The sequence below is a fragment of the Cyprinodon tularosa genome, unplaced genomic scaffold, assembly GCF_016077235.1.
Source record: "Cyprinodon tularosa strain WSP-4 unplaced genomic scaffold, ASM1607723v1 ctg44, whole genome shotgun sequence".
Lineage (NCBI taxonomy): Eukaryota > Metazoa > Chordata > Actinopteri > Cyprinodontiformes > Cyprinodontidae > Cyprinodon > Cyprinodon tularosa.
This window is the reverse complement of record NW_024039163.1, coordinates 1809350-1825293: the sequence shown is the minus strand read 5'-3', so window position 1 is coordinate 1825293 and position 15944 is coordinate 1809350. Positions and strand designations below refer to the sequence as shown.

Genomic DNA, 15944 nt, shown 5'->3' with positions numbered 1-15944 from the left:
CAAAAGAACTTAAACCAACTGGAGCATAGCTGAACTATACCAGCAGCACTCTGAGGACTCCTTCACTACATAAGGAAATGGAGGTTGATCGTGACGCTGCTAAAAATGTGATATCATTTCAGATAAATGCTAAGATCAGGGGCGGTTCTAGCTTTTTAGCAGCCCTTAGCGCTATTACTCTGTAATTCCCCCGACCTGGATAGAAACAATAATTATCAGTTTCTTATAAGATAAATTCCTAATATTAATGTTTTGAGAACAGCTGCAATAAATCATCTCATCAAGGGAGTCCAATCTGAACATGATGACTTGATGAGATGACTGGAGTCTGGTGTGCTACTGCTTGGTTGGAAAGAAAACCTGCAACCACACGGCCCTTTCTGGAACCGGTTTGACACCTGTGCCCTAGAAATATATATATATATATATATATATATATATATATATATATATATATATATATATATATATATATATATATACCCAATATATGTCAATGTGATATAGGTTACATTTACAGTACATGAACAATAAAAGCAGATTATTGCGAAATATATTTTATTCATTAGAGCCATCTCTGCATTTCCCCCTAAACAGCTCTTTGTTGCCCCCTAGTGAGTAAAGGATGAAGACATTTTGAGTTAATGATATACTCTGGCTCCAGAGATGTGGTATATAGAAAAAACAAAACAATAACAGAATAAAAAATAAAGTGATGGATGTTGGTTAAAAGTAACAGAAGTGACCATCTGAATGAGGGGGGCACCAGTGCTTCACTGTGGTAGTGGTGTGTGGGTATTCAACCAAATAATCCTCTTTGAGATTTTAATATCTATAGGGAGGAAATAGAAAATGAATCATTGATTTATCCATTCTTTGTTTTGTTTGTGTGGGGGGAAAATTACCTGTAATAATTGAGTTTAAAGGGTCCGTGTTTGCTGATGCCGAGGTACTGGGCCTGCTCATCTGTCAGCTCTGTTAAATGAGCATCAAACATTGGCAGATGGAGACTGGCCACATATTCATCTAGAATTAAAAATAAACACAAATAGTTTCACTCAGATTTCAGATTATACTTGTTGAGCAGAGCTGTTGCATTCAGCTTTAGGATTCAACTTGCCCATCTTCTTTGGCAGCAGGTAAACATCCTGTTTGTATCGTCCTGCTGGAGCGTTGTACAGCTCTATTAAAGCCAAAGCCTGAAACACAATGGTGTCAAATTAAAGACAAGAAACCTTGTTTGATAGGTAAGATAATCAGGTTTTATACCTGAGTTGCTGCTGTGACTGAGAGGACAAATGACGGCACAGTGGAGCAGCTCAGATTCAGCAGCCGACCCTGATAAAAAGGAAAGGGAGAGAAATAAAGCTCGAGTTTAGAAGTTATAAAATAATCCCACAAAAGTCTGTATGTTTTTCTCCCGACATCCAGAAGAGGGTGATAAACCATCTGTGTTTGTCAATGGAGAGAGATTGGATGTGGTTGAACACTTGAAATGTCAAGCAGCATGTAAAGAGAGTCTCAAATATAATTAGATTTAATCTTTCAAACTTTTAACATAAGGTCCTCTCTTGCTTTTGAATCAACAAAATCCTATATGCATGCCATGATATTTAGTTATATAAAATATTGCCATGCCACATGGTCTCACACATCTTCAAGAAAATTCTCAAACCTCTTGACTAAAACCGTTTATTTTATCATTATTGTAACATTTTAAGTAAGTGCATCATTTTAGACTTTGAACATCATCAGATATTTTTGAATGCATGTCTTGTTTTTAAAGTTTTAAATGGACTTGCTCCTCCTCCTCTCACAAATTTAATAAGAAAAAGGAAGAAAAGAAAATATTGGAATAAACACCAGGGCTTATGTTCAGTGGCGTAGGACCAAATTTGACGAAATTGTTGCTTCCATTGGAGGAGCACAGTCATGGAACACACTATCAGCTAAGTTTTAAAATCTCCTTGAAACATTGGTTGAAAGCTAACAACACATGTGTTCACAGGTGAATCGATCTGCTATCTTGCACCTGTTAAAATCTCATTTTACTGTGATTTTATGTTATTGGCATCTTATGTTTGTGTCCACCCTGCTCTCTCCCGTATTGTCTTGTTTAATGTTCACTGTTCTTACCTGCTTTAGGACAGCAGATGCAAATTAGGTGTTGTGCTAATATGGATATTTACATTGACGCTTTAAGTTGACTTAATATTGATAAATTTACATTGTCCCCTTTCAAATAAATAAATAATCAAAAGTAAAAACACTGAAGATAACAATAAAAATAAATGGATAAAGAGAACTGTGCACAAAAGTCTTGAGCTTTCTAAATGTTTCCTGTCTTTTGTATTCCACGAGTTTTACAGATGATGATAAAGGCCTAAAGGAAGGGATCTACAGATAATCGGAAAATAAATTAGTTAAAATATAGCATTGATCTTTCGCTGGGTAATATAGAGGATCTGTCATATTGTGAAATTGTCTCTTCCAAAAATTCCTGAGATCATTTGAAATACAATAATCGACTAGTACGTAGAAGGTTAAAAGAGTATTAATCTAGAGTTAATTTACTTTAAGCCAACCAGGGTTTCTAATAAGCATGAAAAAGTATAGGGAAAAAAAGAAAATTCATCCATCTCTTGCTTCCAGTCAGGGCTGCGGTGGGTCCAGTGACTATCTGCAGCAGTTTACGGGCGAGAGGCGAGGTACACCCTGGACAGATCGCCAGTCTATCGCAGGGCAACACAGAGACACACAACCATGCACACAATCGCACCTAAGGAGAATTTCAGAAAAGCCAGTTAACCTAACAGTCATGTTTTTGGACTGTCGGCGGAAGCCTGAGTACCTGGAGAGAACCCACGCATGCACAGGGATAACATGCAAACTCCATGCATATAGACCCTGCACCAGGAATCTAAATCAGAACCTTCTTGCTACAAGGCAGCAGTGCTACCCATTATCCACTGTTCAGCCCCAAAAAACAAAACATTTTTGGTTTTCTAATAATAATCTACAATTTGTTGGTACCCCTACAGGGACGTGTGTTCCCTTGGTTTTTTCTCTAACTAGTAACAGATGTGCCTTCAAGCTTTTCCTTAATTTTCTGAATATTTAAAGAAAATAAAAGCAATTTAGTATCATTACATTGCTCTTAACATGGGCCAAAGAAAACAAAGGCTATGTTTAGAAACTCTTCATTTTCACGTTAAAGGTAAAGGTTTCATGTTCCTCCACAGTGACAACAGATCCAAAGAATATTAGAAAGTATAAAGTGAATAGAAACGTATGTTCCTAATCACACAGTCACAGTCCGAGCGATTTGAATGGCCCCCACCTGCATAAGCAACATGAGCATGGCAAAGATGAGCGCTTTAGAGGTGTGTCCTCGGCTGAATCTCTGATCATGCCACATGGGCAGCATGTCCAGTTCCCGTCTTATTACTGCTGGGTACTCCATCTTGATCAAATCATCAGATCTGCCTGTTAGGGCCTTTAAAATGGTTAGCTGTCTCTGCATTTTCAGGAGTGGGTTATGTGGTTAAAAAAAGCATAATCACCTCAGCCAGGAGGATGATCCGCCTGCCATCAGGCCAGATGATATGGTCCACGTGAGGCCTGACACGGCTCCACTTCAGCTCTGCAGTCCGAAGGCTCGCCTGTGGAAGGAACATTTTTTTGTTGAAACACTCAAATGTTTACACACACAAAAGTTTATCTAGCCGTAAAGAATCTTTACCAAATCTATCTCGGTATTAGAGTGTCCCATGTTGCAGACGATGCAGCCGCTTCTCATTCTGTCGAAGTGCTCCCGAGTTATCACGTTCTTGTTGCCTTTGAAGAAAACAACAATTTGCAATGCCATGCAAAAGTATTTATTTTCAATTTTTTTCCCCTCATTTTGACAGAAAATCAATTTTCATTTTTCAGGGTTCTAAATCAATGTAAAGTAGTAAATAATACTAAAAGCTGGAAAAAAAAAAATTTTTTTTCTAAACCAAAGGTCTAAAACGTGAGGATCATGATCCTCCTAGAAGTCCCTTCTCTTTCTTTAATGTCTTTGAGTCTCTGATCTTCTCCAGACACAGGGCTTGGTTTTAAACCTGCATCATTAGCTTCCTGACAACATAGCCCTTTTTGTTAGATTGCTCCTTTTTCAATTTATTTATTATTTTCCCATAAGCACTCCTCTGAAAACATGTATTAATTATTTTATATTGTTGCCTTATGTAAGAGAAATAATACAATAATGGCCCCCATGCACCTCATTACCTTCATATATTTTATGTTTGGTTCATTACTGTGGTATTTAAAAAACATCACAACAGAATTTATAAAAGATTTTTCCTTTTTTTTTTTTTTTTTTTACCAGATTTGACTTTATCTTGATCATTTTGACCCCCTTAACATGGGTAAGTTTGGAGACAGCTGGTGTCACTGGTGCCTTTTTCCAGTCATTAGATTAGAGGTAACTAGTCTAAAGCAGAGCCACATAGAGACAGACCCTAAAACCAGGTTGGTCAATACAACCAAAAAAGTGCTTAAATTTCACTGGTTTTGTCAAACCAATCTTTTGTTCAGAACAAGCAGTCTAATTTGTTAGTGTTTTTAACCAATGTATATTGGTAAAAGGGTAAACCAATACAAATCTGTCACTTTGACCAAAATACTGGTTAATTAGTGTAACAACATTGAAAGCTGACACCAAGTAGAGCCAGCAAGAGAAAGACTAAAGTTTGATGGAAAATTCCTGGGAAGCCTGCTGTCAAAACAATAAGTGTTATTCCGGATTCGGGCTTCCCCCTTTCTTAAATCTCCTCTGGATGTTATGGCGAAAGGGCACAGAAGAACTGCCCCCCCACGAACTGTTGATAAACAGTTTTTTTTTTTTATATCAAAACCTCTTTCCTGTCAAGGATAAAGTATGAAATATGCTTTTTTCCCCTCTCGTCCCCAAAGTGGCTCCTATCCTTTCACAGAGTTAAAGGCAGCACTATAGGTAACCACCTGGGACCTGGGATTCCAGGTAACTGGTGGAAACCTGGCAAACCATGAATGCAAACTACTGCATGCATGGCCTCAGATAATCCGTTCCCCTTCTCAGCCCACCCAAACCAATGTATGGGATGTATTGTGATGAACGGTTTGAACTGAAACTGAAATCTCAATTGCAACGTAAATTGCAGTTGACAATACAGATTGATTGATTGATTGATTGATTGATTGATAAAAACCATGGCTTGAACCACCAACCCTTTCATTGCAGGGCAAAGTCCTGCATCTGATGCCACTGCTGCCATTACAACATCTTGGAATTTAATACATGGTAATTGTTCTCTTTGTCCATAACTGTCATATATAAAACTGGTTTACCCAAGTAGATTGGTGGTTCTTCCGACCAATCCAATTTTAGAGTGCACACCTTGATGAATGCATTAACAAAACAAATTTAGAGAAACCAATCAACTATCATGTCGCCTGTAGAAAATCACAGATGCAATGGAAGAAAATGTAAGGAGCAAAAATCCTACAGGATTCAAACCTAGGTTATTCTGAATATAATTTTTGCACAAAGTATGTAGAAGAGGTGAGCAGTACCTGTGCAGGTGATGACCATGTGTACGTGTTTAATTATTTCACTCAGTGTGGTTACTCTGAGGCCATCCATGCTGGGAGGAGGAACAGGGGGGGAGAAAATTAGGCTGAAACAGTCATTCATTATGTTTTGTTGCACTGCAGCTCTTATGGAATGGAACATTTCCCATCCCGGATGATAAAAGCTAAATTTTCTTCATACCAGGCCTGAATGGCGCAAATAGGATCCACTTCTGTCACATAAATGATGGCGCCCAGCCCTTTCAGAGCAGCACAGCAGCCTTTGCCAACCTGTGAGGGGAGAGACAGCAAAAACAGGCTGGTTGAGCTGCGGAAAGATTGGGAGGTCATTTTAAGGACCCGCGTTTTTGTTAGACTGACCTCGCCATAGCCACACACCACCACCTGCTTTCCTCCAAACATGACGTTAGTCGCTCGCTTTAACCTGGAAGAGGTCAGCTCGAGTCATTGCAGTGCGAATCATCCCACGTGTTTGTGGTCACAACGCCATTCCTTACCCATCCAGTATGGACTCCTTGCAACAATAAAGGTTGTCAAACTTCTGCTTGGTCACAGAGTCGTTCACATTCATGGCAGGAACGCACAGCTTGCCAGCCTTCGACAGTTGATACAACCTAGAAAGACCACAGAAACACCAGCTTTTACAATACAGCTTGATTCTAGATAATATAATTCAACCTTTGTGGGAAAACTAACCGATAGATGCCTGTCACACTTTCCTCCACAATGCCTTTAAGTTTTTTGAAAAGGCCTGGATACTTCTTGTAGATCCAGTGGGTCAAATCACCACCATCATCCAGGATCTGAAGGTAAAAAGGAATTAAAGACCTTCAGTCTGATTAATCAAGATCAGATAATATTGAAAAATATGGCTCTTTGAATCCTAAAGATAAAGAAGTAAGGGAAGAGTTTAATCTTGTTTATGTCCTGTGAAGTGATCTGAAACTTACACTGCATTGTTATGTGTTATAACCCACCTTCAGAATGACACCTAAGTGCATTCAGCCAGTATTTCCTGTGGAAAATGTTAAATAGGAGCTTTGCCCTGACTGAGAAGAAGACACTCCTTAAACACTAACCATGTGATCAAAAACTAAACTGCAGTTTTTGAGTTTCTGTATCAGTCATGTGCAGAATAAAAATCATAAACAGAATTAATTAGAAGATTAATACTTGGACAGTAACCATGCAAGATAAGAGTCTTCTTTTGATCATTGCAATTTCAAAAAATCCAACTATACATTGAATATCTTTAGCATTTTTTAAATTTTCCACAGTGGTGGGCCGGGAAACCAGACATCACCCCAACCTAACATTATGCTCGCTCTGCTTTTCCTCAGAGTAGCTTTGCCTCGTCTGTTCCTGTTTGGCTGTGACGCCATCCTGGAGAGAAACATCGACTGTGCTGCTTCCATCAACACCCTTGTTTATAGATGCTGGAGCTTGTCCTGTTTTCCAGTGTGGTCCTGTTTCTCTGACCGTGACTGGCTGGATGTGCTCTCTTCGTCCTCTGGTATGGGAGCTGGCTCGGAGCTCGTCTGCCTGGCTGTGTGTTTCCTGGACAAGGCCACCTTCTACAGCTGCTTTTTGTGTCTCTGCTTCTGTCTCCTTGAACCCCAGTCGGCCTCGGCAGATGGCCGCTCACACTGAGCCTGGTTCTGCTGGAGGTTTCTTCCTGTTAAAAAGGAGTTTTTCCTCTCCACTGTCGCTACAAGCATGCTTAGTGTGAGGGATTGTATTTGAGTCAATGAGTTGATGCAATCAACTGGTTTTCCTTAGATAGAAAACTTTGTATCAATTTGACTGTATGATCTGGTTGAACTGTAAAGTGCCTTGAGATGACATGTGTTTTGAATTTGGCGCTATATAAACAAACTGAATTGAATTGAACCTGTTCAAGGACAGAAGTACTCCTGGTCAGAGAATGGTGCCAAATTCAGGTGGATTTTAAAAACGACATCTCAGATCATGAGCAATGGAAAAGAAAATGGATGCTGCTTTCCAGCAAGATACAAAAACTGATCTCATATTCCACTGAGATGATATTTCTCAGTTGTCCTCCATTTTGAAAGCTTAGTCTGTTTACAAATACTAATTTTTACTTCAGGTTTAACTCATGCTTCTAGTGTCAGGTTTAACTCATTCTATGATGTTTATATTTTGCTTTTTCTGATGTCATTCTGAATGAGTTTTTGATGCCCTCTACTACTCTTGGTAGACTAAACTCCTTGTAAAACTCATCATTATCTTGCTTTCTCACATTTTGGTGATTATCAGTTAACAAGAGTCCAAAAGGTTTGAAAATATTTCTTTCGGGCCCTGTTTCCATTTAAAGTGGCATATATTCCAAAGTTTTATTCCTTTACCCATTGACCTCAGCATCTCCCCCATCCTCCATCAGCATACTTTTAAGTAAAAGCCAATAGTGTCAAACAAATCTTAAAAATAATAAGTTTTTTTTTTTTTTTTTTTACATTTCTCTTAACACAACATTACAACATGTTATTTGTTTTTCCAATATATTATCAGAAACATTTTAAATGATGTGATCGGCCTGTTGAACCACTAGTAGGTGATATTCCATTTCTTAATTGTTCTGCATATGTGAAAGAGTCTCTCCATATAGGCAGATTCTATTTTTTCGCGGATTACCAGATGAGATAGCCAGAAGGTTTACAAAACATATTTTGAAACCTGTTTTCAAATCATGCTGATTTTTAAAGAAAACAGAGCAAAGGTAGAAACACATCAACATTTTCTCCCATTAATCATTTGGATAATACTGATACTTCTTGTACCATAATTGTTTGGTCAATGCCCCCAGAGAGGCTTTGTGACGCAAAAGCTTAAGATCCTTATTCAGCATACCAAGTTTGGCTCCCATGAGTCAGCTGCGACACATCGGTCGATACACCACCAGAAGTCTTCCTCTGATTCTCCTCTCCAGGCAAACACAGAGATTCCTGACAAACAATGAGACATTAAGAGGAAGAGGTCATAAGAACAAGAAAACAACCAGGTAGAGTTACTGTCAGTGGGGTTCACCTCCTTCAGCCAGAGCAGCAGCCACCGTGTTCTGAGTGGAGAAGATGTTGCAGGCGGCCCATCGACACTGAGCCCCAAGTGCTGCCAGAGTCTCAATTAAAACCTAAACCAGAACAGAAACACACCCAAAGCAGTCATTGCATATTTTCTGGTTGCAGTAAACTATTTGATGCTTTTGTTTTAAGACTAATCTATGGATACTGAACGTGTAGTCACCTTACTTGCATGTATATTGACTAATTGTATCTGAACTTTAAATGAGTAAAATATTAAAAACATGGAAAATTTAGTCTGATTAAAGTCTTTGTTTTACTGATAAATAACCTTTGCACTATAGAAATGTTGATCCGTGTTATTAAGCATAGAAAATTTACATTTAAAGGTCTGAAAACAGCTTAATAAACTCTCTGGCGAAATCATCTAAAACACTTGAAGATGATGTTTTACAGGATAAAGCAGAGCAATTAAACCAACAGACAAATAATGCAGGAAATTACTAAGTACAGTTTTATGCAGGACTGACCGCTGTCTGTGCAGTGATGTGGGTACATCCCACCACTTTGGCCCCAGCCAGAGGTTTCTCCTCACCCGCTCTTTTCCTCAGGATCATCAGAGCAGGCATTCCTAAAAAGAGGAGGATTGGGATGCATACATTTTTATATCCCTGTTTAGTTATCCCTGTTGCATAAGTTTCCTTTAAATTGTAAAGGATCGCTGCATAAGTGATTTTCACACAAACTTGTTTGTTGCACCTTGCTGAGCGATGTCTATTTCTTCGCGTCCAAATGCAGCCTGTTTGATATTTTTGATGCAGAAATCAGAGAGGCCGCTGGACGTCTTCTGCGGCTTGTCTTGGGGAGCTGATTCATCCTCAGAGCTTTCGCTGCCAACTGCAACACAGATTTGCAGAAGATTTCTTATCCCAAGTTTTTTACTTATTCATAAGGTCTGTACATCTCTGCAGTACCAGTGCAATAATCCAAGTCAACTTCTGTGTAGTCTTTCCTTAGGTCTCTACTGTGCAGATATTTTTATATCTAAAGGAAACATGTTCCAGGATATTACAGCTTTTTTTTTATGTTTTTTTGTACAATATATACCCTTTTTATACTGTCTGTTGTGTTTTTATCTTTTGTGGCATCTTGCTTTACCTCTGCCCTTTATACTCTCTGTAAGCTACTGGAACCAGAATTTCCCTGAAGGAGTAATAATAAACAAGCCAACAACAAGCCAACAACTTTATTTATCCCAAGGGATAAATAAAGCTGAGTCTAAATCTAGGTCTAAGTCTATCTGTCAATGATTGTTTGTAGATGCTTAATTTGACCTTACTTAGCCGAAAACAGACATATATAAGAAAGATGATTTGTAATAAACTACCACTATCAACCTTAATTATTAAGTTAATCTGGAAGGAGAAAGCATAAGAAGCTGACCCTCAGAGTGTCAGCAGGGTGTGAGATCAGACCTGAACTGAAGCTGTCTACAGATGACTGGGAGACGGGGAGAGACAGAGGCCGTGGTCCCGCTTTGGTGGGAAGCTTGTTGAATTCTTGTTGGTCATTCAGCTGAATTTGCTGTTATCAAAGAAAAGAAAAGAAAGGAAACCATGAGATAAAATAATCTGGAATTTAAAAAAAAGAGAAAAATATCTTGGGTCACAAACAAAACAAATTTTGATCAGCAAAATGTCGTTAGCATTTTATTTTTTTGCTTCCTCACTATCCAGTGTGCTCAAAGGCTGAGCTGCTTTAGTTCCACCTGGCCATGTCTTCTCTCTGCGCTCTCTTGGACTATTCCTGAAGCTCAAGCCAACCGGTGTCCAAACATTTCAAATTTTCTGCTGATTTCACATCTTTCTAATACTCTTTTCCCATTGTGTGGACTTGTATCCAGACTCTATCACAGGCAATCCCACTTAAAGAAAAAAAAAACTGAACTCAGGATTGCATATTTTGGAGGATTACTACTAGGTTCAGCTGGAAGCTCTGCAGTCAAAAATGATCTGTATCTTGCATTTGCGACAGGGATAAATACGTCAGAAACTACGTGAGAAATCATAGCATCCTAACATCAGCACTTAAATATTAACTCCAAAGTAAAATGAATTAGTTAAGGGTTCACACAGACTTGGGAAGAGACTAAAGCAGAGGGAAAACTTGTCTAACAGTGGGAAAAACAAACCTTAAGCAGCTAAAATGCTGATTTATCACAGGAGTATTTTTATTGTTACTTTTTGTGCATAAGTTTTTTCTTGTTTAGTGTTAAGTTTTCCAGCTGTCACTCATCTAACTCACTGTACTATTTGCTCTTTCCCACATTCTCTTTGTGATACTTGCAAAGCCTTCCTTCCTTTTGTATTCACAGTATTGTGAAGCTCTAAAGACATTGTTTGTGATGATTCCTGGAATCTCTCTCTGATTTCCCATCATGTGGGTTCTGGGTACTTTATTCCTTGTTCGACTTGTTTCAGAACTATTCAGCCCTCCTCTCAAAGCTACAGTCTCTTCATGGTTGTTAAATCTAAGGTTTCTTCACCATGTCATAAAAAAAGTAATTTTTCTCTTTTATTTTTTGCAAATTCCGTTTTGTAAAACAGTTTAGAAAATTCCCTTAAAACAGAAAAGAATCTGATTTGTACAATTTATGACGAGCAAAAATAAACTAAACAGGACTTATATTGATTTATTTGCTTTACTTGTTAAATGTGAATCTTTATTCTTTGCAAACCAATTAAATAAAAATTCCCCAACATGCTGCTGGAAGACACATGTCCTGAATGCCTCTTTCATTATTATCCCCTGAAAGCACTGGACCCCTCTTTAAGCTACAGCTTAATCTTTAGGACAAAAGGACATTAACAGTGGCTTGGAACAGCTTGAAAGTTAACTTAATGATCTGGAAATAAAGAAAGGCTTTAATGCAGGCCGGGTACTGTGAAAAAATTGTTTCTTTTAAAAACACCTGTGCATTATCAATTATGGATTTTTATTCTCTTTTACATTTTTTTCAGCATAGATAATCAAACATTGTAATGATTTATAAAGAAACAGTCTCTAAAAATAGTTGAAATTTCCCCTAAAATAAAGCAATGACCTCCACGAAAATAAGAACAAGATTTGGTACCTTGATACTGATGGACTGAACTGCCTCCTGTTCCTTTGCTTTAGAAATGTTCACTAGGCTGTAAAGTTTCTTCATGTTGGCAGAGGGCTCCCACTGTGGCTCTAAGCAGCCCTGTGGAGCTGCAAGCTGACACTGCTAAACTGTTCACAGAGCCACAACTCTCCTTCACACCCACGCCCAACAGGTGACAGAGGGGATGAATAATGAACTCCTTGTAGAATCACACAGGAGGACACTGAGGAAACTTTAAAGAAGAAGGATAGAGGTAGCATGAGGGTAAAGCTGAATACGTCTATGAGGAGCTCTCTGCTTCCAAATGACAGAGATAAATGGAGGGGCTGAAGTAGAAAAGCAGAAACAGGTGAATACGTAAACCAGCCAAGAGGAGAAAAAAATTCCTGCTGGTTAGTTTATTAATCTCTTTTTTCATTCTAACTGACCGTACAACTGATTTTCCTCCCATGTTTAAAGTAGAAGTGGAGCTCAAGTGAAAGCCTCATCAAAGGATTTCAAAGCAATTAAACTTTGGTTTACATATTAATCTTTGCTTTGTTCAAGGCTGGAATGATATATGTTTTAAATTGTTTTACTTTCACAGGAGTTAAGTTTACCTTCATTTTCTCAGTGTTTGGTAGAACTACCTTTCCCATGGATGGGTATCCTTCAGCAAGCTTCTCTAAGTTATTTGGCTGATACCTCCAAACAAAGCAAGTGTAATTGCATCTGTTTTTTTGGGCCATTTTGCTCAACCCATTAAAATCTGAAAACCCAGCTATTTAACCTGCATTTTCCATAGTATTTAAACAACTGTAAATTTGCTTTACTAATGTATATTACAGGACATTTTACCAGAAAAGAAAGTATTTCTACAATATGTTCATTTGTATATAGCTGTCTCCATTTTGTTTTTAAAGAAATTGTCCTGGAGGAGTGACTTTTTACATATAGGGGGGAACACATATCTCCACAGTGTACTGTTTATGGAAGTAATGGTTAATTTGTTTCTTGAATTGTTCAAATGTTTTATTCAAAACAAAACCCTTTAAAAAAATCAAGAAAAAAAAAACAGCACAGGCATCTCTCATTGCCTTTATTCTCAAGCTGTTGAACAATTGGAGCCAATAATGTTAAGGCCACATCATAGAAGAAAGTAGCACAGCTGTTAACGACGGTCTTTAATGAAGCTCTGACTGCTACTGCTGTGTGTAATACATATCTGACTTAGTAACACATAGGGAAGTGGACCACCTGGAATTTTTGGGGGGATGAAGAGATCAGAATCAGGCTGATCACACTGCTGTGAAAAAGGATGATATAAGTTATATTTCTCAATAGAAGGAATGTAGCAAAAGATGTGTAGAGATTGTTCTCAGATGTATCTGTCCCCCTAGTTCAAAAATGCTATCTGCGCCCCTGGACACAGGACTTGTTTAAATGTGGACAGCTTTACCTTACATCTTTATAAGATCTCTTGTTATTATTCTGGGTTGATGTGCATGTTTCTCACCAAAATCACGTTAATCTCTACAAACCCAGTTACAGTGTATTGTTTGAATACATAAAAGCTGACACCTTCAGGAATTGAACCAAGGACAAACCAGACTTGTTGATTTCCATAAATGTTTTCTTGATAGCTTGCATGATATAACCAAAATCAATCAGTATAGGTGTTGCCATAGACACATCTGCAGCCATCCCTCCATTAAGTGAGAATGCTGTAAATCAACCAATTAGAAGGAGACATAACAAAAAACACCATCATCTAAACTACCCCCATTTTTTTGTATCTAAGCCTTTGAATTTGTATAAAAGTAGAGAAACATTATCCAAATAATCTTACTTCTGTCATTCTACTAATAAACAGAGAAAGGATGTTACCCTAACTGACCTAAAACAAGAAAGGGTTTATTTTTTTCTATCTTAATGTCAGTTATCAAAAAAAGGCTGAGTTGTTTTAGTAGCATTGAAACCTTTCCTCAGCTTTATTTCATCCTTTTAAAAATTAAAGCATAATTTATTCTGTTTAAGAATAATTATGCTTTAAACCTATTTAGGTTTATTCTGTTTAACAACCACACCTGAAAAGCAGTCTAGAAATAAGTAAACAATTCTTAAAAGTGTGTTTAGCCTTAATTTGAGCAGGTAAATAAGATGATTTGCCAATGGAATTATGATTTTTACTCCTAAAATAAGATAATTAGATAATATGCACTTGAAATAAGATGAAGCAATTGTTTTTTTTTATAATTTTAATGTTAATCATCTTGCTCCATTGGCAAAGAGTCACACTTACCTCCTCAATACAAGAAAAAATGCACTTATTTTAAGAAAAAATACTTATTGAGATTTACATTTTTTGTAGTGCATGAATAGTTTCTATTTTTAGTTCTTTGCTTTCAGAGTGAGTGGTTTATGTGTTGAAACATTTCTAAAGGCCTGCAGCATGCGTTGGAAATCATTAACAGCCTGAGTAGATGCAGATCCACGCTTCCTTACGGAAACACATTCGTTCTTATGCTGTAATATATGCAGGCCTTTTGAAAAGAAAAAAAAAACGTATAAACTGCATTTGCTCACCATGTTAGTTTTTACAGCCTCTTCCTCTGAATCTTTCAGTCCTGTTTCTGATGGTTCTCCCCTCCGTCTGTCACGAGTCTGAGGTGTCCACCTGCTCTCTGCTGCCTCCAGCATCCTTAGTAGTTTTGGGCGGAATTTTTCTGGTCCTTCTTCAACATCTTCTTCTGAGTCATTGGCAGCAGTGTCCTCCTCTTCCTCATCCTCCTGCTCAGCTCTTCCCTCTGTGAACGGTTCTGGAATCTCCTCGGGGAAAGCCAGGTCCTCCCAGGAGCTTCCTATCTGGCTCTTTTCTTTTGACATTACTCCCCAGCTTGTCAGTAATGAAGTGACTTGTATCCTGGCTCAGGTTTGCTTGCTCTCCGTCCTTTACCCACATACTGTACATATTTCCTCCTGCAAGGCATGTGTTAACCCCAAACAGCAGCACTCTGTGGTCACTTTGACTAAATGTAAAGCAGATAATTGATCCCGGAAGCAATGTGTACAGGGTAAATATGAGTCCTCCCACTGTTGTCATTCTGAAAAGTATAACTTTGCTAAGTATAATGCCCTGCTCACAGCTATAAAAACATTTATACACGGACATTATAAAGACTTTTGTGTATTTCATAATTGAAACATCTTTGGTTGTGCTCTCAGGACTTGTAGAGCTGCTCCATGTTTCCGTGTTGATGTCGACAACACTGTCACCAAACACAATAAGAGTGGAGACACATGAGCCACATGAACTTCATACATAAACCGGTATGATGACTTTATGTTTACAATAAACCCCAAAAGCATCAATAGTGGCCCCATGTTGACCGACTGTTACACAAACACAAAAGATGGGAAGTAAAGCCCTTGCTGGCTAAACATGCAGAGATTAATCATGACATCCGTACACATCTTTATATCGCTATACAGGGTTGGACAGCTTTTGTCTTCAGTTTGCCTAAAAGCTTTACAATAGTATAAAAAGATCTAAATTTTCTCACATTCTAACCCTCAACTTCAATGCATGTAACTCAAATTGTATATGATAGACAAACAATAAGTGGAGCACAACTTTGAAGAGGATGGAAAGGCATAGTTGGTCCATACTCTGAATCTCTGGTTTAATGTTATTTATCACGTGAATATTTGTCCCATGTTCTGGCTCCATTTTCCAGGTGTTGGCGTATTTTTTTTCTTTCTTTCTGTGTTTCTTTTGTTTCATTATTTCCTATATGTGTATTTCGTGCGAACTTGTCTTGCCATATTCTGCTCATGTTAGTTTTGCCATTTGGGTTTTTCCATATATTCCATGTCTTCTTTTATTGTTTGATGTTTTCCATATTAGTGCATTTTTTCATGTTAAGCTTCCTATAGTTTATACCACTGTTTTCTTCCATTTAGAGTTAGTTACACTTTCCCAGGTTTCCTTGTAGCTCTACTCTACTTATTTGTCATCTTCTTTTTAGCTGCTTTGTTTTTACTTCACCTTTGCTGATCCTCGTTCCATCTGATTAGCTCTTCTGGTTAATCGATCCTCTTCCCACTCCGGCTCATTGCATTCACTTGTACTCATTGTTCTCTCCATTCTTCCATTGTTCCCA

The 15944-nt window shown here is 38.0% G+C and overlaps 1 protein-coding gene across 2 annotated transcripts; it reads right to left on the bottom strand.

Annotated features, from left to right (window-relative positions):
• Nucleotides 1-901: 901 nt before the first annotated feature.
• LOC119792995 (S-adenosylhomocysteine hydrolase-like protein 1) lies at nucleotides 902-14749 on the bottom strand. 2 transcript variants are annotated; one of them, XM_038299897.1, is made up of 16 exons: nucleotides 14368-14749; nucleotides 10133-10241; nucleotides 9417-9554; nucleotides 9188-9288; nucleotides 8665-8767; nucleotides 8488-8582; nucleotides 6316-6422; nucleotides 6117-6233; nucleotides 5980-6043; nucleotides 5801-5889; nucleotides 5602-5672; nucleotides 3743-3837; nucleotides 3564-3662; nucleotides 1270-1338; nucleotides 1121-1199; nucleotides 902-1026 (listed from the first exon to the last, which is right to left on the bottom strand). In XM_038299897.1, exons 1-16 carry the CDS (start codon nucleotides 14665-14667, stop codon nucleotides 902-904), a joined length of 1761 nt encoding a protein of 586 aa, XP_038155825.1. In that variant the 5' UTR covers nucleotides 14668-14749. The 2 variants fall into 2 exon arrangements, with proteins under 2 accessions (XP_038155825.1, XP_038155826.1); XM_038299898.1 differs by lacking the exon at nucleotides 14368-14749 and adding an exon at nucleotides 11791-11962.
• Between the last annotated feature and the right edge of the window lie 1195 nt (nucleotides 14750-15944).

Bases quoted from the DNA above. Each gene is read 5' to 3' on its own strand.
- LOC119792995 (XM_038299897.1), bottom strand. From the start codon at position 14,667: ATGTCAAAAGAAAAGAGCCAGATAGGAAGCTCCTGGGAGGACCTGGCT. The intron at 3,838-5,601 runs GTACTGCTCACC...TTTTCTTCAAAG, and splicing joins CATGGTCATCACCTGCACAG to GCAACAAGAACGTGATAACT. The intron at 1,200-1,269 runs GTATAAAACCTG...ATTGTGTTTCAG, and splicing joins CAGTCACAGCAGCAACTCAG to GCTTTGGCTTTAATAGAGCT.